Consider the following 27315-nt stretch of genomic DNA (forward strand, 5'->3'; position numbering starts at 1 on the left):
CTTGAGCCTTAGAAAACCTTCTTAGATTTTTTTCTGTGTCCAAATAATTTAGGATTTATTTTTTAAAAACTTAAAAACCCTGTATGTTGTCATATACAAGATAGACTGTGTTGGTGTATCATTTTAAGAGTCATCAAATTAATAGTGCAATCCTAAAAAGAGTTACTCCATAAATGTATTTTATACTGTACATGTAATTTTACTCTAGGACTTATCTTTTTAAATGTAAACAAAAGAATGAAAATAGATTATAGCAAGTACGAAGAGTACCTGGTATAAAGAGCAGAATGGAGAATCACACTAAAAAATAGGGCCTATTTAGAAATGGCAAGCCTAACAGTGAAATTCTAAACAGAGTTATTCCAGTCTAAGCCCATTGTAGTCAAAGGGCTTAGACTGGAATAACTCTGTTTAGGATTTCATTGTAAATATCTGAGCCGCATTTACTGTATTTTGAACGGCACACAAATGATGCCTGCATCCCTTTTTCTCTTCCATGCAGCAGATCCAGTGTTGTGTAGTGGTTAGAGTCTGGGACTCGGATCTGGGACACCCAGCTCCGAGTCTCCATTCTGCCATTGATGCTTTTTGTGTGATGTTGGCTCACTCACACACTCTCAGCCTGACCGACCTCACAGTATTGTTGTGTGGGTAATGTAGAGGAGAACAATATATGCTGCTCTGGCCTCTACTGGGGAGAATGATGGAATATAAAGTAAAAAAAATGAATGTAATAGATTTTTTGTTAGTTATTTTTGTTAGAAAAATAACCAACACTTAACCTGTACCAATCTACTATCTTTTTTTGTAGTGCTGGTGCTATATTCCATGACAACATCTACCTTCCAAACATCCAGGTGTCAACAACTGAGAGAGAAATGTAGCTCAACCATTAAGTGTGAAAGTATCTGGAAAGCAATTGAAGAAGCTTGTAGCATTCCAGGTAACTATGGAAATTTGTGTATTGCTGTATGTGAGCAGATGTACGTATTAAAGTTTAAAGGCGCTCTGCACCCCCTACTTGGCTGCCTTATCTAATAAGGCATATTAGTAAAGGGTCTATAATTGGATCTGATCCATTATACTGTTGGGGAGGGTGATTGGGAGGTGGGGGAGGGGGTTAAAGCTCCCTTGTCATGGACAGAATCTGATAGAGTTTAGACTCACTGCTTCCTCTTCCCTCCACAGGAGTAGTGGACACTTTAAGATGGTTCTCCCCAGAGATCCTGATGGATCTCGATAGTTTCCTGTAGGTGCTTGGGGATTTCCTCACATTAGCTGATGTCAAGTCCCTGACTGTTCTCTGCAATAGAGAAGTGGCCTGGACTGGTGACATATTTGCCCCAAGCATCCTCTGCTCCTCGACAGACCCAAGTAGTCTCCCTGGTTTACACGGGAATTAATGGAATTGAAATGGTAGGGATGGTGACTAAAGTGCTGCTGGCAGAAAATTCGGAGTGAGGCTGATCGAACACAGCATAGAGCCCATGTTAGAGCCTGTCCAGTGGCAGTGATGGTGGCAAAAAAGCAGTATTTCTCTGCCACCATGTCATCTGCACGTAATCGTCCTGCTGAACTGTTCCATATGGTTCAGGGGCTTTTAGCCCCAAGCAATTGGACTTTGACCACACAATGGCCCCCTGTGATCAATTTACTACTTACCTTGTGGACAAAATTGACCAGATAGGCTCTGAGTTAGATACTGGCATGGATGCATGGTCAGATGGTGTACCTTTGGCATCTGCTTGTCTGATTTATATGGATACCTTTCAGCTTGAGGAGCCTAAGGAAGTGGACATGATCCTTGCAGAGGTGAGACCTACCACCTGTGCTCCTGGACCTTTGCCCTTCCTGGCTGATAAAAGCTGCCAGAGGGGGACTAGCCAATAGGAAAAGGGAGTGATAAATGCTTCCTTGAGAATAGGAGTAGTGCCACCCATGCTCAAGGAGGCAGTGATTAGATGTGGTTTGAAAAAGCCCTTCCTGAGCCCTACTATGTTGGAGAACTTCCAGCCAGTCTTCAGGCTTTCATTCTGGGGCAAGATGCTAGAGCCGGTGGTTGCTTCCCAGCTCCAGGGGCTCTTGGAAGAGACTGATTTTCTAGACCCATTTCAACCTGGCTTCATACCAGGGTTTGGAACAGAGGCTGTTTGGATTGCCTTGGCCAATGACCTCCACCAAGGACAAAGGGAATGTGACCCTACTGGTGCTGTGGATCTCTTAGCAGCCTTCAGTTATATCAGCCATAATACTCTGCTAAGCCACTTCTTGGTGCTGGGACTACGGAGCACTGTGTTATGGTGCCTTGAGGACTATCTGGGAGGTTGGTCGCAGAAGGCCGTGTTGGGAGATTCCTGCTCTGCCCCTCGGAAATTCATTTTATAATTATTTCATTTATTTTGTGAGATGCCTTGAGTTCCTAAAAGGTAGAAAGGTGGCTAATAAATGTTTTAAATAGATAAATAAATGGGCTATTTCCTTTTTCATCAAAAAAGGCTTCTTAAGAAATGGTCTAATAACTGCTTTGTTTAGAGGCTATGAAGAAGGAATTAATAATATTGGCTAAAGACCTACCGCTCTGCTAAACAAAAATCCTAAGCTTTCCCCAAACTTAAGGAAGCTTCCTTTGGCTTAAGTGGGTCTTCTATTGAAGGCAGAGCCTCTTAAGTTAGAGGAAGGAAGATTTTATCCTAAGATAGGATGCCACTCAGTACTGTATTCTCCCAACAGCACTTTATCAGCTGACAGGAGCAAGGATTCAAAGAATTCTCAATTCCCTGCCTATCTCAGTCAGAGAGATCAATCCAAAACTATTGATATATGCTGGACAAGGGGGTGTGTCTGTCACCTCTGACACAGGATCCACCTCTGCCTGTCTGCTAAATTAGATCAGATAAGAGAGAGATTACCCAAAAAGAAGCTTGCAAAAGTGGCACAGTTGCGTACTGCTATGCATGATGAAAAGAATTCTTAAAAGTCAGAAAGAAAGGTATATAGGTAGACTTTTAATACTGCAAGGAGCTAGCTGATAATGTTGCAATTGAGTGATTCAGTTGAAGAACTTGGAAACATTAAATTTAAGGGGCTGCTATTCAATATTTATGTGGGTTTTATATCCCTACATAATAGCAATAACCCCTTTTCTTTCAGTCTCTCTGGATCTCCTCCTCCTTTGTGCACTAGTTGATTGTAAATATTCTCAATCCTAAATCCCAGTGAAATCTAAAGTGCTATTAGCATTACTCTAAAGGAAAATATTTTAGAAACCCTTTTCAGTTGAACCACATTTATAATTTAAATTCTGACCATTGTTAGAACTGTGGAATTCCTAGAGGAGATTATCTACATTTTGCTTGGAACTCAGTCAAATATAAATGATTTGGGTAACTAGTTGAAAAATATTGACAAATGATTAGTAAAAATATTCCATTTAGTCCCTAATATGCTTAGCTGAGATACTTGCAGGGTATTGCCGATGCAGCATATTTCAATATGAATATTTAGCCATCAGTGAAAATTGTGACATCTTTTTTGTGGAAAAGAGATCTCTTTTCCACAGAACATAATGCTTTAGGGTATGATAACGGGCTGTAATGAGGGAACTAATGTATTATGTATAGTTACAGGAAAGCTGCTCAGTCCAACATTGTTTTTAGAAGCACTGGTCTTTGTAAAGTATTGAAACAAAAAGGTTTCAGTACATTAATAACAGGTTGGAACCAAAGACTCCTTTTAGATCAGTTGGAGCCAATGAGTCCCTTCCATTAAATGTTCTTCCCATGGTGAAAGACTTCCTCTAAAGAAGGGAATCTGTTGGAGGAAGACGGCAGAAATTAGTCATTGGATTCAACCCATCATAAGACCAATGTATGTGTTTTCCTTTTATAAATTAAAACAATAAAGCCAAAAGAAAGTGCCATTAGAATTAGACCCAGTCAGTCTGTTTTACAGAAGCTACTTTTTAGTCTTCAGGAAAAGTGATCTTCCCATAAGGTATTGGGAAAAAGGTTAATTTACATGAGTTGGAGCCATCAGAAGAACTCATAGAAGATATTAGTGGAGCTGATCTTTCTCAGCCTCCCCTAGCAGCCTGCTGGTTGTCTCGAAACTCATTTCTGAGGATCCAGAGAGCCTCAGATACAAAATGAACCATAGGACAAGGGCCTCCAGTGACAATAGGGAATCAAGTAAAATCACCTTCTGTTAACACAAATTGTGACGAGGGAGTAAGAAGCAATTCTTACTCCCTGATTCTCCATCATTGTTGCAGCCCCCTGAGATGCATTTTTGCTTGCAAAGCTCTCCCAAACTTCAGACAGGAGTTTTGGGACAAATGGCAGCTGCTTGGCAAACAGGAAGGTCCGGAAAAATCCACTCTGCCAAACCCTTCTGTGAACACTTCCAGTGGATCCAACCCTATATGTTAAAAATGATACTACTGATAACAATTACAGACATTCTTTTTGGAACTGATTATCATCTAAAATGTGTCAATAATTTCCTTTTTGTCAAAAATACTACTTTGCATTTAATACAAATCCACGGTAGATTCACAACAATGTAGTATACATAGATTGGAAAACAGAAAGAAAATCTCATACTTTCTAACTGAGTGAGTCTATTTTACCAAATGTACCTCTACCCAACAATAAAAGGGACAATTATACATATAAAAATCCCACCCTGGCATAAATGAATTCCTGGCATTTTACCCGAGCAGCTGAACCAACACTTTCAATAAACCTCATGATGCTCATAAAAGAACCGTATTCCATTTAGTGCATGTCCTAACCATAAACAGAACATATTAAAGCCTTGTGTGTTTTGTGTCTTAATTCATTATTGAATTCTGAGTCCCTGCATCTCTTTCTCCTGCCTACCGCTCTTTGTCTAACCTACATACAACCAGAATGACAAAAGTCTTTTGTTCTCCTTTTTTAACAAAGCAAGTGTCTAATTCTGAACCATTCAAAATAAAATCTTGTATAAGGAAATGGATTTTGTATTTTTCTCATGTGACGCAAATATCCCACATGCTCTTTCAGTTCCTGCAATCTATATTGTAGAGATTCTCAGAAGCAGCTTCAATGACCACTTTTTGTAGAAGATTTTTGGAGTTTTCCTTTCCATGTTCCTAGAAACCTTGATAAGCAGGGTTACCAGCAGGGGTTCTCCAAATACTTTTAAAGTGCATGGCTGGTAAATGATATTACTAATCAAATGCTTAAAGAATAGGAAAAAGCACCAAAAGGAGGACATGACAGAGGTTTACAAAATTATACATGGAGCAAATAATAATAATAACATTCGATTTATAAACCACCCTTCAGGACAACTTAACGCCCACTCAGAGCGGTTTACAAAGTATGCTGTTATTATCCCCACAACAATAATCACCGTATGAGGTGGGTGGGGCTGAGAGAGCTCTGGAAGAGCTGTGACTGACCCAAGGTCACCCAGCTGGCTTCAAGTGGAGGAGTGGGGAATCAAACCCGGTTCTCCACATTAGAGTCCCGCACTCTTAACCACTACACCCAACTGGATAGAGAATTTTTCTCTCTCTTTTAATAGTAGAACTGGGGCGCACTCAAGAAAACTGAGGGACAAGACAACTCCTTCACTCAATGAATAACTAAATTGTAGGATTCTTCACCAGTGGATGTAGTGATGGCCATGAGCATAGATGAGCAAGAGGTTACTGAGCAGATGTAAAACTGTTTAGCATGACATCACGCATGAGATGAAATTTGCCAGGGAACATCAAGGTAATCCTACCAGGCTCTCACCTTGCATGTCATCCAAGGAATTCAAACATGTCATGTTCACCTGATGACCATGTTCTCCATGAAGTTGTCAGTATGCTAAAGGTGGAATGACTATATTGAAACAGTTAAGTGTGTTGCCTTTCACAGACATAATTAAGCTGTGGCTCCAAGTCCAAGCCAATTACTATGTTTGTGCTTTCTCTCTGGGTTATGTGAACAATAAGGGGAGATGATGAACTGATGAGTAAATGCTTTATGAAAGAGGAGTTTGCCAAAATGCAGAAAGAGAATAGTAATGGAGCCAAAAGGGAGCTATTATAAGTGAAGCATACGGTATACAAATCAGGTGAAGAGGAATAGCCATGTTAGTCTATTATAGCAAAATACAGGTCCCGTGGAACCTTAAAAATGATGGCACAATCCAGATATGGCAATAGGCACATAGAAATTAGTGCTGCAAAATAGTTGTTCTCTTTGATCCAGAGCTAAGTCTATGCATACAGGTCTTCTTCTAAAAATCTATAGTCCTCCTGATATTTGGTTTTTTGGGAAGAAGAACTTGGATGGAGGAGAAATCGGTCCAATTCTCACATTTCTCTTTCCCAATCAAACATCAGTGACAACTCCTTAAAAGGTCTTTGCATGCACAACTCTGGTTTCTCTGGGCACATTCCATTGGATCAAGGTACAACAATTTTATTGCACCATAAACTTCAAAAGGTAATTTGATAATTGGGCTGTAGGCCACAAAAAATTATGCCACTCTAAAACAGTCTCCAAGACATGACATTGCTTGTTGTATAAAATATTGTAGTTGCATCATTTCTGTATTCTGATTAAGGGAGTAGAAAGTGCTGCAGCTCAGTAGTAGCAGGCAGGCTTTGTATGCAGAAGGTCCAATCTTCAGTCCCCTCCATCTCTAATTATTAGATCTAGGTAACAGGGCTGAGGAAGGCCTTTCTTGCCCTAAGATCCTAGAAAAGCACAGCCAGTCATATAGATAATAATGAACTCAATGAGCTGACATGGTGTAAGGTAACTTCATATGTTCATATTAACAATTATTGTGTGTATGTGTGTGTTTGAACTATGAAATCCAGGTAACAGCTGTGCAGTGGAAGAATCAATTGACTGTAATAAACTTGTTGAGTTCTTGGTTAAAGAATATCCAGAATTTAAAGACTGCAACTGCACAAAAGATGGCTGCAATATCCAAATGTTGCTCAACAAAGAATGTTTCATCAATAAAGGTAACTTGTGATTCCATCTACAATACAAGCTCCTGGACTGTAAATAGAGCATTGAATATGTTCCCCACCTCCCAAAACAACTGGACTTAAAATCCAAGCACTTGGTTACTTCGGAAAGGTACAAATTGGTCATAAGAACAAATACTCTGCACTAGTGATATAATGTATCACTTTTGTTTCAATTTCTTAAAAACTTGATTTGGTTTTGTTAAACGCATTAATCACGTGATTAGTTTTAGTGTGTCCATTTGTTTTTCTTTTCCATTTGTTTCATTTCCTATTAAGTCCTTCCCGCATTTTATTGGGATGGAATCTGAAGGCCTTGTACCTCTCTCTTGGCCAAATTTCAATGGGGAAAAGCATCTTTGTTCTATAGGCAGCTCAAGTACCTTCATCTGGAAACGGCAAACTAAGAAAAAGGTAAGCATGAGAGAAAAGATACAAAAATAAAATGCCATCAGACAGGCACCATGATTAACAATGGGGGCGTCACTATAGCAGGAATACAGCAAAAGGGACTGGACGGAGCTGTAAATTTTAGCCACTGCCCAACACCTTGGCCGAATCCACACTTACTGGCACAGCGCTAAACAGATGGAGTGAGAGCGTCTTTCTGGCGTGTTTTATGATGTCATCGCCCCATGAAGCCGCTCTTGTGGCACGATGATGTCATAAAATGTGCCAGAAAGACACTCTCACTCCGCCTGTTTAGCGCTGTGCAGGTGAGTGTGGATTCAGCCCATATTTACTCTGTGATGTGAATGTTTCCTCTTGTCCCTTCAGTAAGGGCATCCTGCATAGTTCATTGATCTTAAACCAAGTTGTTTAGTTTTGAACTGAATGGACCTGCACATACTGGGATACTATAGTCTCACCATCTTAAATATTGCATTGCCCTCATGGTACTGAGAGAAAGGCATTTGGTTGAGCAAATATAGCAATTGCATCTATCTTATTTCCTCAGTCTGTAGTACTGTTAATGAGCATGGGGGAGCAAAACATTTGCCTGTGTCCTGTGCCTTCTCCCATTGCCACCGTGTGCAAGCAAAATGTATTTTCTTCTGAACACCAGGCATCACATCCTAGAGCAGAATAGTAAGCAAATAGGAACCCCTGCCCTCATGCAGAATGCAAGCTTTCTCCAAGCAGTTGAGACAGATAATATAATGGGAGTTATTATGGAAAACCAGATTTACAACACAATCCTCTTTGGTGGCAAGATCTGGGTAATGCTGCTGGGTGGGAAATGTACTTGTCAGTTTCTAATTTGCTCTGATACTTTCCTTGCTCATATCCTTCATCCAAACTTCCTTGATCCAGCAGGGGCCAGAGCAACAACATGATCCAAAGAATTCCAGATATTACTGACAGTTATCGTTTTCAATCTGGATTCATGATAATAATTATATTAAGAGGCAATAATTAAACATCAGAGACATGATGTCTCTGCTTAAGGCAATAGCTGTATGAGCAGAGACAGACAGACAGGAGGGTTGGATTAGTTAATATCTGAATGCACAACTGTCAGCTTCCACCAGGGGCGCCACTATGCTGGACACTGGCACACCTGACCTTGATTCTGGGAAGCTGTCAGGGACAGTGCAGGTTCTTGCTCTGTGGAAGGAGGGTATACATCACCCTCGCTCCCTCTCAACTCACTTGCAGGCCTGCTCAACCTGACAGAGTCCTCTCCTGGCTGCCTCCCCTTTCTCCTTGCCTTCCAAAGCCTCCACCCTCCTCACCTCCTCTGGGCTTGCTCTTCCTCCTGTTCTTCATCTCTCTCACACCTACTTCTTCCCGCTTCTCACTCTCCCAAACTCCACCATACTCATACACAACCCACCATGAGCTCCCTATTGGCTTCTCGCAACTTCCCCCCTCCCTTCCTCCCAGGCTCTGCTCTATCCCTGATGCTCTCCAGCAGGGTATGCCCTCAGGTGTTTCTCATCCCAGTCTCTCCCTGCTCTCCTATTCCTTCTTGCAGGGTGAGGCTAGATGTAACCCAGCGGGTGATACCCTCAGGTGTTCCTCCTCCCTGCTGGCAGGGCCTTTCCAGGTGATGTGGCTTGGCCACTTCTGCCTCTGCTCATGAGGTGCTGCTCTGGCCTCCTGGGTTCTGGCTAGTCCCTCAGGGTGGAGGTTGCTGCTGGTTCCCCCTAGGGCTTGGGCAGGGGCTTCTAGCCTGTCTGTCCTGGTCTCAGCACCCCAGGTAGGCCTGCGTGCTTCTTGCCCTTTGGGGCTTGGCTGGGCAGTGCACGCCTGGCAGGCCTCCCCCTCTGGCTCCTTTCTCCCCTCACTCTCTGCTGGCTGGAGCTGAGTCGCCTCCCCTGGGCTCTCTGTGCCTGCAGCCGGGGTGCCATTGGTCTTCAGGTAAGGGGTCTGTGGCAAGTCCAGGGCACTTGGGTTCCTCGTCCCTGGACAACAACCCTATTTAGTATCTTTAACTTTGGTTGTTAAAGTCTATTGTGGCTAATAAAATCCAGTAATCATGAAATGTCACCTGGCAGAATCTGTCTTTGGGCATATGATACAAAAGTCATAAAACAGAGATCATCACAACTATCCAGAAATCTCTGTTTGCCATTTTGAACAAATAAAGTCATTATTGATGGAGCTGTTGCCTGAAGTGAAATTTTTAAAAACTTGCCTTCAGTAAAATGATGTTTCTTCATTGAATGCCTGATTACTTGTTTTGCTTATTCTTTTGTACATTGGCTCACATGAGTCAATGGAGAAAATATGTTGTGCTCTGGAAAACAGGGGTGGAGGAACACATACCTGCATGTCATGGAACGCCTATCCAGAAGGCCATGGGGTTTCCACTGCAACCCAGGACAGGTGTATGCCCCAAAACCCAATCCCTCCTTTTTTAAAGGGCTCATTTCACAGTAAGAATCTGAAATATGTTCTCCCTCACATGGTCCCCCCTGCTTATCATTTGGTCAACATTTCATTCCACAGGGCAGCCAGTGCCTTCACCAGCCCCAGATGTTTGGGTTAGATTTCCACAGCCGACTAAATCAAATGAGATTGCACATCCGAGCATATTTGAAAATGACTGCTTTATTGCAAGAGAAATCTGCCAGAAAGATAATGCTTGCTGCTCGCTGTACAGACATTTTGAGAAGATGTGCCACACAGAGGAATCAGCTTGTAACTGCCAAACAGTGGGACACGAATGCTTTAAAGCCTGGCAGGACCTAAGGAAAACAATCTTGGGGGGTTGCAAGTGTCCAGAACCAAGGCATGAAAAATGCATCAGCATATGGAAAAATATCTTTAATAACTCATGCTTAAAGCATACACCAGAATCTCAAGTCTCATCCCTGAAGAAGAACACCTATGTAAATGTGAGACCTCAAAGCTTTGATAAGGGTAAATGATCAACAGTGATATATTTTAAATAGCAGTAATTTCCATCCAAGGACTTCCTTTCTCCACTGTCTTTGGTTCCTAAAGTTTCTCAACACAGAACAATTGTATTGCTCTCTGTTTACAGGGAAATCTACCACACGATCATTTTCCAAGGGACAGCTTGTTGTTAAGTCTCTGGCCTGAAACAGAAAGACAGCAATTGTGAAATATCAAGCCTTCTCTATGCACTTCTTTTTGGGGCCAGGGTTAATGATGATAGAAATTATAGTAGGGTTCTGTTATATCTTGTACCAAAGCATGAATGGCTCTCACTTACAAAGAGACACTCACAAAAAAAATATAGATTAGCCAAATCAGTCCAAAGATCTATCTAGCGCAGTATCCTGTTCCCTTTAGTGGTGGCCAAACAAATGTCCCCAGAAGGCTTACAGGAAGGACACAGAAAGAAAAGGGTCCCCCCACCCCTGCTGTTGATCCCTAGCATCTTCGATTCAGAGACAGTGGAGTCTCCATTCGCTGTCACAACCAATAGTTGCTGAAGTTACCTAAGAACACAGGTTTCTTGAGGGCTTGCATCCAGTGCTTTTGAACAGGGCTTCTAACAGGGAGTTGAGCTTGGAGTTCAGTAAGGGAGGTTGAGGGGGAGCAGGAGAGAACCCTCTAATCTGGATTCTTTGAGAAAGGCCACACAAGATCCACATCAGCAGAGGGTGGTGTGCTGCAATCTCCTTCCTGATATAGAAATGCACAAAGATTCAGGTAAGCACCCTGTTTCAATCCTAAAACACCTTTAAGTGACCAAACCTGTTATAAAGGTAGGAAGGCAGTTGGGGAGCAAGGGCCATCCAGTGTTTTGCAGGGAGTGCAGCTTGTATGATTATCTGCCCACTGGGCAGCAATGGTGGGTATGTGCTTTATATATGGAGCTCTTGGCTCCCAGTGAACAGGTGCTGACCTGGGAAAGCTGAGAGAGAGAGAGAAGTATGTGGATGAGACCTTGGAGAGATTTAAGAAGAAGTCAGATGGACATCTGACTGCAGTGACGATTCTATGACTCAGTATGAATGTCTGAAGATAGGGAGAGGGGGGGCATGAAGAGATGAGTTGGTGCTAGGCTCTCATGGCCCTTTCTTATATGCCCAGGGTACTACTGATTACCACTTTGGGATCAAGAAAGAGTTTTCCTCTAGTCCAGGTTGGCCAGGAATTCTGGTGGTCTTTGCCTTTTTCTGGGCATAGGACAGGGGTCACTGAGGGATATGGGGTGGGGGAGAGCTGTGAATTTCCTTCATTGTGCAGGGAAGGGGCTGAACTAGATAACCCTTGGGGTCCCAGCTCTATGTTTCTATTATCTCTGTTGTCTGGAGATCAGTTATAATTCCAGGAGATCTCTAGGCTCCACCTGGAGGCTGGCAAAACTACAAGCAACCTACTAATCAACATAAAAACTCCCCATTTCTCTCCATGGAGTTTCCAGCAATTCCTAGAGAGGTATGACACCATTTCTGATTTTTTCCCCCAGAACTGATGTCATGCTGTCCCTGCTGCTGCCCCAACATCTCCCCCATCCCCAGTCTTCCATTGGTTACCAGGCTAGACTTATTTCAAAGTGGATCCAGGCCTGGGTTTGAAATAGAAACTGATTGGGTGTCCTTGATTGACAGTCATTACCAGGAGAGTGACAGCGATGTACAGCTCTGTTGGTTCTTTTGGAACTTCCAGTGGATGACTCCCAGGTCTATTTCCCCCTGTAAGCTGAGTCAGGTACATCTGTGAAGGTCTATGAAGGTCCTGCACAAATATAAAGGGAATTGGAATAAACTTAAACTTTCTGGGCACAAGACTGAAGAGATAAACCCACTCACAGAATGAAGATTCAGTCTGTTGTGATGGTTGTACTCCCCTTGAAAGAATAGGCCTGTTGCTTAGGGGAGCTGTGGATCTTGGATCTCAGCTGTGGATCTTGGACACTCAGGTCTCCTCCATGGCACATGCTGCGTTTTAACAGCTGTGACAGATTTGTCATCTTAAAAAGAGTGATTTGGCCATGGTTATCCATGGCCTAGTTACATCCAGATTAGTTAACTGCAATATAGTTTAAGTCAGGTTGCCTCTGAAGACAGACCAGAACCTTCAGCAATTCCAAACACAGCAGCCAGGTTGCTGTTGAGATTGAGTATAGGGATCATAATTCTGCTACAAGAACTGTACTGACTGTGTTTCTGTTACTAGGTACAGTTCAAAGTGACTGTACTCAACTTTAAGGCCCTAAGCAACAGGTTTATAGCATGGGATTACTGCTAGGTCTAACTTCTTAGATGGTGGCTGTGGCCACCACAGGCAGCTTTGGCAGGTAAGCCAGATGCAGCCTTCCTGGACAAAAAAAGGCCTTGCCACTGTGTTGCATCTCTGGTAACAATATGCTCTATGTGAGGCTGCCCTTGCAGAGTGTCTGGAGGCTACAACTGGGACACAATGCTGTGGCCAGAATGCTGACTGAAGTGGGTCATAGGGACTGTGTCACTTCTTGTTCCACCTGCACTGGGCTTTCAGCCTAGTTCATAGTTCACCATTAAAGCTCTATACAGCTTGGAGCCAGCAGACCTTAAGGACTGCCTACTCCCATATGAATTTACCCAGTCACTTAGGTCATCTTAGGGGCCCTGCTTTGGGTGCCCCCACCATCTATCCCAGATGGTTGGCAACCTGAGAAATGACCTTCTGGGTTGTGGCACCAAAATTATAGAATTCCCTCCCAAGGGAGAATTATCTGCCCCCCCAACTCATTCTGTTCCACCAGCAAGTGAAGACTTCTGTTTTTGTTTGACGTTCTATTATTTGCCTTCCTTCTTGCTTATGTATTTTTTCTAATTGTTTTAATTGTTATATTTATATATGTTTTTAAAGTTGTTTTAATATTTTGCTTGTTTACCACCTTGAGGACCCTTGAGCTGGGTGGAACAGTGGCATTAAAGGGTTTCAAACAAACAAACAAATGGCCTCCTTCTCCTGTACTGTCCAGCTAACCAGCGGAGGTCTTTGGCAAAGCATTTCTCTTGCCTGTGGAAGTGGGCAGGGCAGAGCAGGGTAGTGACCTCTCAGAGCCAAACTACAAGTGACGCCTTACACAGGTTGGACACTAGTCGGCTTCCCTCAAGTTTTGATGGGAAATGTAGGCATCCTGGTCTTGCAGCTGTAATGGAGAGCCAAGCTGTAAAACCAGGGCGCCTACATTTCCCATCAAAACTTGAGGGAAGCCGACTAGTGTCCAACCTGTGTAAGACGTCACTTGTAGTTTGGCTCTCAGAGGTGGTGCTACATTTGTGGAATGCTCTCTTCTTTGAAACCGATCTGACACCTCCTTTATTTACTGAATTTCCAAGCTGCAATGTTTTTATACACCCATGGTTTTAATTCGTTTTGTCACATCCTACTATTGCCTCACTAATGTATCTATTGTCATCTGATGCTTACATTTATCATCTGTTTTTACGCTGCAACTGTTTTCATACTACTTGTTTATTTTCTGCTTTAACATACAAGGAAGATAATTTTGCTGCTGATACACTGGCTTTATTGTGTTTAGGTCAGTTTTATTAATTATTTTAATTTGTATGGTCAATTTTATTTTTGTATTGTCATTGATTTCTTTGGCTGTTAGCCTCCTTAAACAGATTTTGGAGAGCTGGGGCAGGTCTTTGAATTACACAGATAATTTGACACTTTGGCTTAAATTTTTTTGCAGATCACAGAAATGCAGAAGCAGAGTGGCAGTTGTCTGCTCTGTTTAATGCTGGTAAGAGCCAATCTTATTTTTTTGTTTAAAAGTTGTTCATTTTCTGTATGGATTTCCCGGTCTGCCATATGAATTGCAATGAATATCCAGTAACTCTGTCCTGTGCATACGTAGACCCATGCTCTATGTGAGGCTGCCCTTGCAGAGTGTCTGGAGGCTACAACTGGGACACAATGCTGTGGCCAGAATGCTGACTGAAGTGGGTCATAGGGACTGTGTCACTTCTTGTAGGTAGACCCATGCTAAGCCCAAATGTATCTAACTCTGTATAGGATAGCATTGTGATACTGTAGATCAGGGCTTTTTTCTGGGAAAAGAGGTGATGGAACTCAGTGGGTTGCCCTTGGAGAAAATGGTCACATGGCTGGTGGCCCCGCCCCCTGATCTCCAGACAGAGGGGAGTTTAGATTCCACCCCCCGCATGCCACTCAGTGGTGCAGAAGGCAATCTAAACTCCCCTCTGTCTGGTGATCAGGGGGCGGGGCCACCAGCCATGTGACCATTTTTAAGAGGTTCCGGAACTCCCTTCTACTGCGTTCCTGATGGAAAAAAGCCCTGCTGTAGATATATCTAGGTGCTTAAAGCAGTGAGGCTGCACAAAAACGTGCACTTGGCAAGTGGACCAACTGTTACTGCTAACAATCACAATATACTCTGCACAGAGCTGCACAGATGTTGTGGATTTTGTAATATTCATAGAATATATAGGTTGCATCAGTGAATCTCCCCCAGCCTTGGGTAGTCCATGCCTCCTCAATATGTTTTTTCCTAACCATTTCTGTTGTGCATCAATTTTGCATGACATTTCCACACTGAGACCAATGTCACTTTGTAGTAAAATGGAGCATTGCATCAAAGAAAAGATCCAAACAAAACTGTTTAGATTATCAGCCTAAATTAAACAAATAGCACAAAAGAGAAAAACAACTCGTTACAATATTTTCAGTGAACCTGAAGAATGCTTAAAATCCGTTCGCTCCACACCCCAAATCATCTTTTTTATAAATCAGGATTTCATAAGTTAATACAAAAGTCAAATGCTTAGAGTGTGCTAGTTTGAAAAAAATGTGGCAAGAGATACATTGCAGGTAGGTCTACTTACCAATTTCAGTAGATTTTGAAGTTTCATCCAATTTTGGCAATATTTGATGACATTCCAAAATTTGGGAATTGGACATCAGGATGCAAAGCAACTTAGGAGATTCCTACAGCCTCTGTGTACTCCCAGGCAGTTATCAAACAGTGGGCATCTGCCTCAGTCCCGACAAACTTGCCCAGTTGAGAAGTATCAGGTGTAACTCAAGGCATTTCACAACCTTCTTCCACGCCAGCACCACCTGGTGCAAGACTTCTCCAGCCCACCTTGGAGTCTACCTTGCACAGCAGAGTCATTGCTGAGGGGGCTGCATACCTTCTTCCATGCTGCTGCCCCTTGCTGATTTGGAGCTGTTCTGGGGTCGAATGGCCATGAGAAGTGTGCTTTCATAAAGACTCTCCAAGCAGCATTGGCCATGGAAAGGGTGCAAGATGTCCATGCCCTCCAGCTCATGTGTTCAGCTCAGCTTCCATTCATGCATGCCCTGTCCTCTCATCTGAACAGGGCCTTCTCTGCAGCTGCCACCCTGCAAATGGACAGAACCAGCAACTCCCTAGACACATGCATTCTCTGTTGTGGCCCCCTCCTAATGGAGTGACTTGCCTGAAGAGGTCAGGAAAGCTCCCACTCCCTTGGCCTTCTGCAAACTATGCAAAACTGAATTATTCAAGAGGGCTTTTCACTCAGGAAATAGGGCTGAGCTATAAGGAAATTGTTCAGAGAGAGCTTTGGTAAAGGGACAGGGACTGTGTGTGGACTATACTACTGTGCACTTACTGGGTAGCTTCTGCATTGTTTAATACGTCGTGTTAAATTGCTTTGCTTTATTTCAGCATGGTTTTAGCTCTGTATCAGATGTCTTCTGCATTCAGGTTTCTGCAATCCCTGCCCTATTGCATTATTTATTGAATGTCCCAGCTGTTGATTGTATTGACTTACACTGTGTAATCTGCCTTAAGTCTCAGGGATAAAGAGAGCCAATAAACAAACAAACAAAAATATTTTTACCCCTTGAGGAATGCCTCTTTCTGTTACTCTCCTGCATGACAGACGATAAGAGAATGACTGTTGTGTGCCTGCAGGGGGCAACTGGTTTCATGTTGTAGGCTGATCTGGCCCCAGTTTTAGAGTCAGAAAACAAGACCCCTCATTCTCACTAGCCTGCTCCTCCTTTTCCAGTCCCCTTCATCGTTGTAATCATCTTGTTGTTTTCTTAGAATACAAACCGCAGCACTCCTGCCTCCATGTAAACGTGGAATGTGTTAGTGACACAGTCTGTAACAGGCAATTATCTCTGTATCTTGACAACTGCCAAGCAAGTGAGATGCCATGCAGTGTGAATCGATGCAAAACAGCACTAAGGAACTTCTACAAAAATATGCCTTTTAATGTTGCCCAGAAGCTGACATTTTGTGACTGTGAGGAGTGGGATGAAAAATGTCTGCATGCAAAAGGATTTCTTCATGGCAAACCATATACCGACTTGGTTCAAGCTGCTTCGTGTCTCAGCCTAATTCAAACATGCCAAGGTGACAGTCTCTGCTGGTAAGTAAAATGACACATCTGTACATGAGCAATTTGTCCAAAAATCCACAGATCACTGGGTGACTTTACATATTTCCTTGGCGTTTCAAAATGCTCCTTAAGTCAGCAAAAGCAATAGCTTTCCAAAGAATATATAATAATCAAGGAAAAAATGGGCATTTTTGTGAGATTTCAAGTTTCATCCTAACCATCCTTGGGTGTTTAAGGAAGTCCAAGATGTGTTTGTATTGTGTGTGTGAAATATTTAAATCTTTACGATATTTAAACGTGCAGCAAAAAAATCCCACAAGTTGAGCTATCAGGGACCTTCTCTTTGAGAAGATATGGTAAGCGCCAATTTCTCTGGATGTCCGAGATCTGGTTCACTCACGCAGGAGAATGAGACGGCAGAGAAACGAGGGTGTTGAATGAGCTGTACCCTCTCAGACTGCAGCTGGGAGATTTCAGCGTTATATGTTCCTTCACATAAAAACCTCCACACAAACAGAAAACTCCACCTCTTCTCTTTGCTTGTGCAAGGGTTGACAGGTCTAGGTTGGGAAATTCCTGGAGATTTGGGAGGCGGAGCCTGGGGAGGGTGGAGTTTGAGGAGGGGAGGGACCTCCGCTGGGTATAATGCCATAGAATATCCACCTTCTAAGGCAGCCGTTTTCTCCAGGGGAACTGATCTCTGTTGCCTGGAGATCAGTTGTGATTCTGGAAGATTGTTTGTGCTGATTTTCTGTTCATGAGTTATTTTTGACATAGAGCAGTGTTCCAAAATGTGACTATGTTGTGCCAGATCTTGCAAAAGGGCTGTGATTTGGCCATGCTGACCCATGCCCTCTATTCTCATGCAGGTTAGATTATTATAGTGGTCATTATGTGGGGCTGCTTTCAACTACTCCAAACTTCAACTAAAGTCTGGCAGCCAGGTTATTATAGGGATGGTAGTTCCTGTGTGTTGAAAGTTCTGCACTAGCTGTCTATCTGTTACTGGGAACAATCCAAGGAAACGGTGCTCACCTTTAAAGCACTAACTGTGCAATCCTATGCAGAAAAGCCTATTGAAATCTTAGACTAGGGTTGCTAACTCCAGGTAGGAAAATTTCTGGAAATTTGGGGGTGGAGCCTGGGGAGGGGAGGGATTGGAGAGGGGATGGGCCTCAGAAAGATATAATGCCAGGGAGTGCATCTTCCAAAGGAGCCATTTTCTCCAGGGAAACTGATCTCTGTCATCTGGAGACCAGTTGTAATTCCAGGAGATCTCCAGGCTCCACCAGGAGGTTGGCAACCCTAGCTTAGATTGATGTAACTATGCACAGGATTGTGCTGCAAATGGCCTGGCACCTGGCTATCCAAACAACTGCCTTATCTCATGTTGTTGGCTCACCAGCTAAGATTTTTATCCCAGCTCTTTGTGGTCCCGGCACGTGGAGGTGAGGCAGGTAGCAACCAGAAATAGGGCCTTATTATTGGTGGTACCCCATTAGTGGCATACCCTCCCCCTTGGAGCCCACTAATAACAACAACAACACTGCCCTTCAGGACAACTTAACGCCCGCTCAGAGCAGTTTACAAAGTGTGTTGTTGTTATCCTCACAACAATCACCCTGTAAGGTAGGTGGGGCTGAGAGAGCTGTGACTGACCCAAGGTCACCCAGCTGGCTTCAAGCAGAGGAGTGGGGAATCAAACCCGGTTCTCCATATTAGGGTCCTGCCACTCTTAATCAATAAACCTATCACCTATCATGTTAGCCTTCAAGCTCCAGGCTAAAACCTCTCCATTTGCCATGCCTTTTAACTGAAAGGTACCCCATATTTTTTGTTTTTTATTGATCATAGCCTGTATTCACCACCTGTTATAGCCTACTTACATATTTCTAAGACAATTTTACACCACTGATATTCTTTAATGCAGGTTTTGGTACATGTAGATTGGGATGCTCTCATTGCTGGAGATAAGTTTTAGTTTCATTGAATTGTTTTTATGGTTTTAGTGATAAATTGATTTATACACACACGTAGATACATACAAACGCATGTGCGTATGTGTTCTTATTTGCCAACTTGAACAAGTATCTGGAGAGGTGAGATAGAAATGTCCTAAATAAATAATAAATAAAGGAGCTCCTCTAATATGCTTTTATTTCCCCCATAAATGAAAGATTTGCATTCTACGGACTATTCTTTTTAGCTTATATGCTATATCTAATTGTTGCATTAACTAACGAGGGATGGAAAAAATCTACTTAAAAATAAAGGGTCATCGTTCAGACAAAATTAAGCATTTTATGTCCCCTTGCTTTCTGTTGGAGAATTAAGCATGTGAGTTCTCCCAGTGAAACAGTGACTAAAAATGCTTAATATTGGCTGAATCGTAGCCAAGGTTTGTCCTCCCTCTTGTTCTCAAAAGCCAATTTGCTAATGTAACCTTCCATTCTTGATACATTTTCCAAGAAAATGTTACTTTTTTATGTTTCTACAGGGAGAAATATAAAGCGTTCACATCAAAGTGTTTAAAACACATCTCCCAATCATGTCTTGAAAATAATGCCTGCATAGAATACTTGGATGCAAGTGATTTTAATTGCTCTGACAGTGCTGAGTGCAGAAAAGCTTATATCGACATGTGGGGAACCATCCGCCCTGCAGAGTGCACTTGTGACGTCAGATCACCCGCGGAACGATCTACATGCAAGCTGTTCCATCACACCCTCCAAAGAAACTCCTGCTTCAGTAAGTTTAACATAAGAGCAGCCCTAGGACCGATGGTCCATCTAGGCCAGCACCCTGTTTCCCCACAGTGGATGGCTAAATTCTTTGAAAGGGTACAAGGAGGGACACAGAGGCCAGAGCCTCCTTGGTTCTTCACCTTCCCAGTAACCAGGGCTTTTTTCTGAGAAAAGAGGTGGTGGAACTCAGTAGGTTGCCAGCACAGGGGGCAACTCTTGGTGGGAAGTGGTGCCCCTGGTACCACATGTGCGCGGGCAAAGTGCACGCATGCTCCCAGGGCCAATGATGTCACTTTGGGTCAGCTGGAACAAGGGGGGAGTTTTTAAAAGTTTAAATTGCCCTAGGTGAAAATGGTCACATGGTGGGTGGCCCCGCCCCCTGATCTCCAGACAGAGGGGAGTTGAGATTGCACCACTGGAGCAGCGCGGAGGGCAATCTAAACTCCCCTCTGTCTGGAGATCAGGGGGTGGGGCCACCAGCCATGTGACCATTTTCAAGAGGTTTCGGAACTCCATTCCACCATGTTCCAGCTGAAAAAAAGCCCTGCCAGTAACTAGTATGCCGAGGTTCAGGTGGGGACCCACAACAAAATATTTTTTGTTTGCCAAATACTAGTGTCAAAAAGTGAGGGGAGTCCAATTTTGCAACCATCCTTAGGCAAGCTAAGAACAACACCTTCCCCCTTTCCAAACATTTCTGGGACTCTGACAACAAGCCAGCTGGGTCAGTTCCAGCAGGCAAGCTCTGGCAGCCCCAAGGATAGCTAGAAGTGGGGAGGAGGATTCTTTCCTATTCAGCCTTTTGGCTGCAAAAGAAAAAGTTCTGGAAATGCCCAAGTAGCTCCATTCCCTTCACACCTTTCCAGGCACCACTGGGCTGCTGACAGCCTGCTAGCCACTGCACTCTCACCATCCCAAGGATGGCTGGGCAGGGGGAGCCTGCTCTACCCCTTTTTGGCCACCCATGTGGCTCTGATAGCTTGTGTTGTGGGACTGCTCCAGCAGGTGTGCACTCATCCTCAAGACAGGGGCCCGAGAGAACTCACGGAGCCAACCTGTCTCTTTTCCTCTCTCTCGAGTTAGCAGCACCGCCTGGTGAAGTTGCACACATTGCTATTGATATTACTGGAGACAACAACATTCTAGCAGGGAAGGTGTTGCAGAAAATGCTGAGGGTGGACTGTGTCCTTTAATACTCTTGAAAGGATGTAGAGTTACAGGCCCCTCCCCTCCAGAAGCAAGACACCAGTACTTATAGGTGTCATGCCCCATTATAGTGGTGAGCACTCCAATGGAGCTGTGCTGGTTTGGGGCTTTGATAGGCTTGGGGGGTGGTTGGGGAAAGTCTCTTGATGCAGCAGCAGGAGATGGGGTGGAGGATTCAGGGTCCAAGTCTGAGAGTCTCTCTACATGAGAAGCCTCATCATGTTTGTCAAGTTTAGGGAGATGTTTTAGTTGAGAAGCGTAGTTTTAAAAGACAGAGCTGAGGGAGATCGCTCCTCGGAGGCTTTGTCAATTTCATCTTCCCCTCCCCAAGGGCTCTGTCAATTTCACCTCTCTAAAACCATGTGAGATCACAACCAGAGGGCAGCTAGGAATGGAAATGAGCTGGAGCTGCCTTCCAGAGCTGGGCTTGGACCTGGAGAGGTTATAATGGGCTGAAGTTTCCCTTCTGGCCTTTCACAGCCCCTTCACACTGCTCCAGTGTATAGCAAAGCCTTTGCCCTGCCACCAGCTCTGTCTTTTTAAACTACCCTTCCCAGCTACCATTGCATCTCCCAACACATGTTCTTCACAAGTCAGATGTCTCATGTGGAGAGATTCTGCATCAGAAGGCAGGGCTGTTTCCTAGTGTGAGCAGGCTGATTCACTCTCTTAGGACTCAACACCAGGGAGCTCCTGGTGGCCATGTTGAGAATTCGACATGTCAACGAGACTGCCTCTGAATATTTCTGTTTAGCCATCATGGCTAATAGCTTCAGAGAGACTTATTTCCCATGAATTTTTCTAAAGCCCTTTTAAAGCCACCTTATTCTTCTGGTCATCATAACTACATTCCATGGCATCACTGCATTGTATGAAGAAATGGGGGGTTTTGCCTGTCCAGAATATAATGCTAATCAACTTAATTGTGTACTCATGAGTTCTGGTATTTTGGGAGAGGGAGAAAAAGTCCTCTGTGTGCAATCTTTAAATTAAACTCAGTTGAAAACACTTTACATGTACTATCCTCTTTCTTTTAAAATACAACCCAGCTCCATGTTCATTGTTGTGGTTTGTAGGCTGCAACTCTCAGGACAGAGGTGGAGGGGGAAATTGTTGGAGATGTGTGTCACAAGTTATGGGATAGTGACCTTCCACCATCCACCGCCTCGTCTGAGAGGTCTATTTTTAAATTTAGCTGTTGATTCTATTCATATGTCTTCACACTTGCAAGGAAGGTATGGATGATCAAGTGTTTTTAACCTCTGCAACTCAGTATACCTATTAGTCTGGTCCACTCACTCACAGTGTTTAAAAGTTTACAAAGATTAGAATGAAGATGTTTTCCTACTGAAATTAACCTTGTTTAGGAATGCTGAAATGAATGAAGGTGCCATCATTACAGATAAAAGGACAGAAAGAGAAGTGCAGCGTACTTTGGGGTAAATATCTTCACTAATGTTCTGCTTAAAATATTAAGAATTTGACAGTGCTAGGTAGGGCAGCCACCAAGAAGATTAACAGTGCAGTCCTAAGCAGAGGTACCCCCTTCTAAGTCCACTGCGGACAGTGGGCTTAGAAAAATGTAACTCTACTTTGGGTGGCACTGTCAAATCGTGGCAAAATTAATGAAGGAAATGGACATAAGAAAGAAGGAAACATTTGATAATGGTAATATTGACAAATGTATATGGACAACTTATGATGATGAGTACCGCAATAATAATCAAATCACACCTCATTAGTACTTGCTATTTCCTTCAGGCCTCTAAACCTGCACAAACCATTTCCTGCTTGAGAATTCAGTTAACTCAATTGATAGGGCAGGAACGAGAGCTGCTCTTCATTGACCCTTTTGTTATGTAGCAACATTTTCTCCTCTGTTAAACCAAAAGACAGCAGCTCATCCAACATTATTTAGTGTACGGTCAAGTAATATACAAACGCAATCTCTTTATACAATCTCTTCTTAGCAATGCAATCTAGACTACCTAGAATTTAGAGTTTACTTTTTAAAAAGACTGCCTAGAATTCACACATACTGGGTATGCATATCTTCATCCTATTGTACTCTGTCTATATTCTCCCCTGTTTATAGGTCAGATAGCAGGCAGAAAGGCTGTGCATTACCCATTGCATACAGATCTGCCTGAAACAAAACCTTCTGTGACACACAAGAAATCCTTATTTGCTGGTAGGCTGGATTTAAATTTTTTTAAATGTACCATTAAGCTCACTTGTGTATTAATAAAATCTTTTTTAAAAAATGGAAAGCAATGGATCATCTACTGAACCAAATAATTTTCAATATGCTGGAAGTGATCTTGCACAGAACTTTCATACAGGTAAAGGTGTTTGAAACTAAAAAGATGGGGTGGGGTGGGGAGATGGTGGAATATGCCCTGAATACTGAATATTTCTAAAGCAAAAGAGCATGAAGGATTTAGCAAAAACTATTATAAATGGTACAATCTCCAAGGATCAGACAACCTGCCAGGAACAAATAGAAAATAAAACACCATGTCTGGCAGGGTGGGTGGGTGGGGGATAATCCAATAAATGTAGCCTACCAGTTGGCAATATTCCCTGTTGGTTTTAAAATTCCATTTCTGTATTTTAAATTATCATGATTTATTTTTCAGATGCATAACATTTAAGTTAACCCCAGGGTATGTCTAAAAGATCTGTATCTTTAATGACATGTATTCACTCTGAACAAGTCAAACTATTTAGTTACACTTTGGAATGTTTCCCCTTGGCCACTTCATTGATCTTGTACTTTTGTCAAGTCAGGACATTTCATTTAGGAAGGCATTTAATTCCATTACTATTGAATTGATAAAAAGTGACATAATGATGTATGAGGCAGAATGTACAAGGCAGATATTTGAACACTGCTACTGATAGAATTGGGTTTCAAACTGTGCATTTTACTGGGATACTTCTAGTGGTTTTGAATGAAGGTTATTTTAATTATGACTTTTATGTATTAGTGCATATTGTGTGTTGCCTTGCATACGTTGTAGCAAAAAGGTATAACTTATGTCTTTCTGAAACACAAAAAAACAATATGATTTGGATCCTACCTTTCAGCTAAGCTTAATCCCATGACTCTCTTCCATCAAGTCTTCCTCCAAAAGAAAGAGATTTCCTTCAACAAAGAAGACTTATCTCCATTATAAGAAGTCTTTTTTCATCAAATGGTCAATCTCCATTATAGGAAGTTTTCTCCCCTGAAGGAAGACTTAGCAGAAGAGAGTCATGGGATCTTAGTTGAAGGAATTCATAGGCACACCCAGGGTTTTTTTTCTGGGAAAAGAGGTGGCGGAACTCTCAAGAGGGAAATGAAGAAGAAACACATGGGATTCTTTGAAATCATTATTTTCAAGCACTATTGCCGAGTATTTTCAAGAGGTGCTGGAACTCCGTTCCCCTGCGTTCCCCCTGAAAAAAAGCCCTGGGTACACCCTTTATGTATACACTTACTTCCATATCCACTGAATTCTTAAGATCATGTGAGCTCATCTGAGCATATGAAGCATGCCCCCTTCCACTTCCATGTCAGCCCATACATTTTAGTAAAGAAAACACATCCTCATGCACTTTCTTTTGACTGCTTCTTCTCTCCCAATTGAAAAGATTGAAGAAATTCATGCCCAGAGAAATTTCATGCTCACTGGATAGTCAGTCGAAAATGCAATAATATCATATTAGCTGATGAAATTCAAAATTCATCTTACAGTTTCAAAGTTGACGTTAGTGGCCTGTTGTCATGCAAAGATGACAGTCTACTTCAAAATTCATACTGTATCCAAAAGGGTGGTAAGTATGTAATTGGCGAGGATTGTCCTCCAAATTTGTTGCAATTGAGATGATGTTCTTGGCTTCACAGACTTTAATTAGTTCTAAAATGCCATTGTTTACAAGTGGAGAGGAAATGGAAATTAGCTTCTGGTGGTGCCAAGAAATACTAAGAGTCATTTATCTAGCCAATGAATTGTAAGTCTATAATTCCCAGCTTTATGTAAAAGCTAATAGCCTGTTACAAAAACTTGCTTACACCAATTACTTCCTTCTTATGATACAGTACCACATTAAGTACAGTGCTCACGCTGGCTTACTGATGGATCCCAGCGGAATAATAATCATAGAGTTCCTTCTCCCCAATCCAATAATTCCTCCACACCTCCAGGCTAACAAGACCCTCCACAAATGCCTTAAAAATAATTTTTTGATGCAGGAGGTCATCAGTTAGTTTGGGAACTATGTACTAGTGCATCCATTGGGATTTTCTGCCAAATGTATTTATGCAGTCTTTTGCAACACAAAGCATTGATTACTCTAAAATCTTTTTGATTACAGTGGGAGAGACCTACATCACCATGCTATTATGACATCAGTGTATTTAGGAGGATGCAATTCTGTTTAGGTTTCCTCTGTGAAACACTTTTCCTTCTAAAATCAACAGAGAATAAAAGAATACAACTTTGTCTCAGTCATGCCACATGTGGAAAGATACTGTGCTTCTTTCTAAAGAAATGCTTTCCGAGTAATATTTTTCTGTGTTTATTTTTTGTGATTAAATTCTAGGTGACAAAATCTACATTGCAATCTATTCCTGTTGTGTAATTCTTATCCTGGGATTAGTCCTACTGGCTTTACTTAAGACCAGGTAATGTCTGCAGTATTAATTGCCAATGTGTGGATGCCAGAAGGGTATGCCAGGGGATGTGTGAGGGTGGGAACTTGGTGTGGGGGTGGGTAGGTGCTTTTTCCAGAGTGTGCAACTTCACAAACCTTCAGTTATCTTATCTGTGATTCCAAGAACTCGCAATTTCTAACATGAACAGAAATGTTTAAGGAATATTGTATGGGGAACAGTGAGAAACATAATGTGGCATATATAGTCATGCCATGTATTATGTCAAATCACATTATTTAATATCACAAAAATAAAGCAGAAACAGGTAGTATGTCGGACTCTCCGTCTTGGTTGTTGGAGCCGGGGGGGGGCCTCATCCTCCAGGTTGACCTTGGCAGAAGACCCAACCTAGGGAAGGCCTCAGAAATGGCAGGAGGAGGGGGGTTAACAGCACCCTTGCATCCCCTCTCACACCTTTGGACCGGCTGGGCTTGCCTTCTCTCTGGCTTGTCTTGAACTCGCTACCGCCTCCTCCACTATGTTTTTTCTCCCAATTACGCCTCATCAGTTGGGCTCCCTTTTAAAGGCCTTCCAGTCCCTCCTTCCCCAGGCTCTGTCCAATTAGGGGGCATTCCTCCCCCTCCCCTAGTGATGGTCAGGTCTGCCGGCCTGTCAGAGGTCCCTCTGGCTGGCCCTTCCCTTGGCCCTCCCCACGGTTAAGGCCACCTTGCAAGGTGGGGCTGGCTGGGCACCACCCTCCTGTGTCCCCTGAATGCCAGGCCAGCATCAGCAGGGCTTCCTCTGTGGCCCCTGCTCTCCAGATGGCCATTCTGATGGCTCCTCTAGTGTCTCCTGGGGGCCCTGCTGCCTCCTCCATGGCCACTTCTTCTGGAGGGTCTGGCCACCTTGCCAGGCCTCATTGTTGTCTGCATGGCTTCCCTGGCACCTGGGGAGGGCCATGTGGGCTCAACAAGCCATGTCTCCATGCCCTTGGCTTCCCCAGCACCCGGGAAGGGCTGTATCAACTTGCAGGCCCTGTTGCAGCCCTCCGCTGTCCCCTCATCTCATGAGGCTGCGCTACCTCACAAGGCTGTGGTTCCTGCAGCCTCTTCTGCTCCTCTGGAGAGCCAGGTGTCTCCTCGGGTCTTCTTCTGGGTCCCTCAATTGCTGTGGCAGCTTCCATTGTGGCCCAGCCAGGTAAGTCCAGGGCTGGGGGGGGGGCTTGCTGTCCCCAGACACAGTAATAGATGGCTTAGAAATCTTCTCATTGTGGTCTTTGACATCCAAATAACAGGCAACACAATCCAACCCTCATTCTATTGATTTCAGTAAGAGAAATAATCAGTGGAAGATAAACATTACCCGAACCATACTCAACTATTACACTGTAAATGAGACTGGCTATTGATTTTCACTTAGACACCAAAATAATTCACATATTCTGGATATTGGCAAGAAGGATCTAATCATTTCATACATATTTGTTTGTTTTCAGAGCTTTCAGAAGCAAGGCAAAGGCTCCTTCACCCACACATCTCTCAGAGAGGCTTATGATTCCTCAGCAACCATGGATTGTCAACTGTGTGGCTAATGATTTTCCACGTTCTTCTCCTAGTCAGCCCGTTGCACCTCTACCATGAAAGACCTCTTGACAAAAATGATTAACAGCCACCAACCTTTTCCACTTCAGTAAGTGCTGGGCAACTTACTACAGAAGCCGTTGCCTCAGGAGTTCTATTCGCCATGTACTATTCTTCCCTGCAAATGAGATCATTCCCCCCAAGCTGGAGAACAAAGGCCTGGGGAACATTTGCAAGAGAGATTCACAGGGGGTCAGGATTGAGCACCCTGTCCTATCTGCCATTTCTCCTTTGCAGTTGCCTCTCTGCATCCCTACATTTTAAAAAAATAAAATGGTGTTCTCGTTGC

General features: G+C 43.1%; 1 protein-coding gene across 1 annotated transcript; it reads left to right on the plus strand.

Moving 5' to 3' along the window:
* Positions 1-828: 828 nt before the first annotated feature.
* Positions 829-27026, plus strand: GFRAL (GDNF family receptor alpha like). Its single transcript, XM_054971251.1, has 10 exons — positions 829-943; positions 6866-7015; positions 9977-10083; positions 10833-10842; positions 14136-14186; positions 16500-16827; positions 19295-19545; positions 22843-22938; positions 25335-25416; positions 26882-27026. The coding sequence occupies exons 1-10, from the start codon at positions 829-831 to the stop codon at positions 27024-27026; spliced, it is 1335 nt and encodes a 444-aa protein (XP_054827226.1).
* The last annotated feature ends 289 nt before the right edge of the window (positions 27027-27315 follow it).

The sequence above is a fragment of the Eublepharis macularius genome, chromosome 1 (assembly GCF_028583425.1).
Source record: "Eublepharis macularius isolate TG4126 chromosome 1, MPM_Emac_v1.0, whole genome shotgun sequence".
NCBI lineage: Eukaryota > Metazoa > Chordata > Lepidosauria > Squamata > Eublepharidae > Eublepharis > Eublepharis macularius.

Coding starts and splice junctions, on each gene's coding strand:
- GFRAL (XM_054971251.1), top strand. CDS start 829: ATGACAACATCTACCTTCCAAACATCCAGGTGTCAACAACTGAGAGAG. Junction 14,187..16,499: donor GTCTGCTCTGTTTAATGCTG/GTAAGAGCCAAT, acceptor TTGTTTTCTTAG/AATACAAACCGCAGCACTCC. Junction 19,546..22,842: donor CCAAAGAAACTCCTGCTTCA/GTAAGTTTAACA, acceptor CCCTGTTTATAG/GTCAGATAGCAGGCAGAAAG.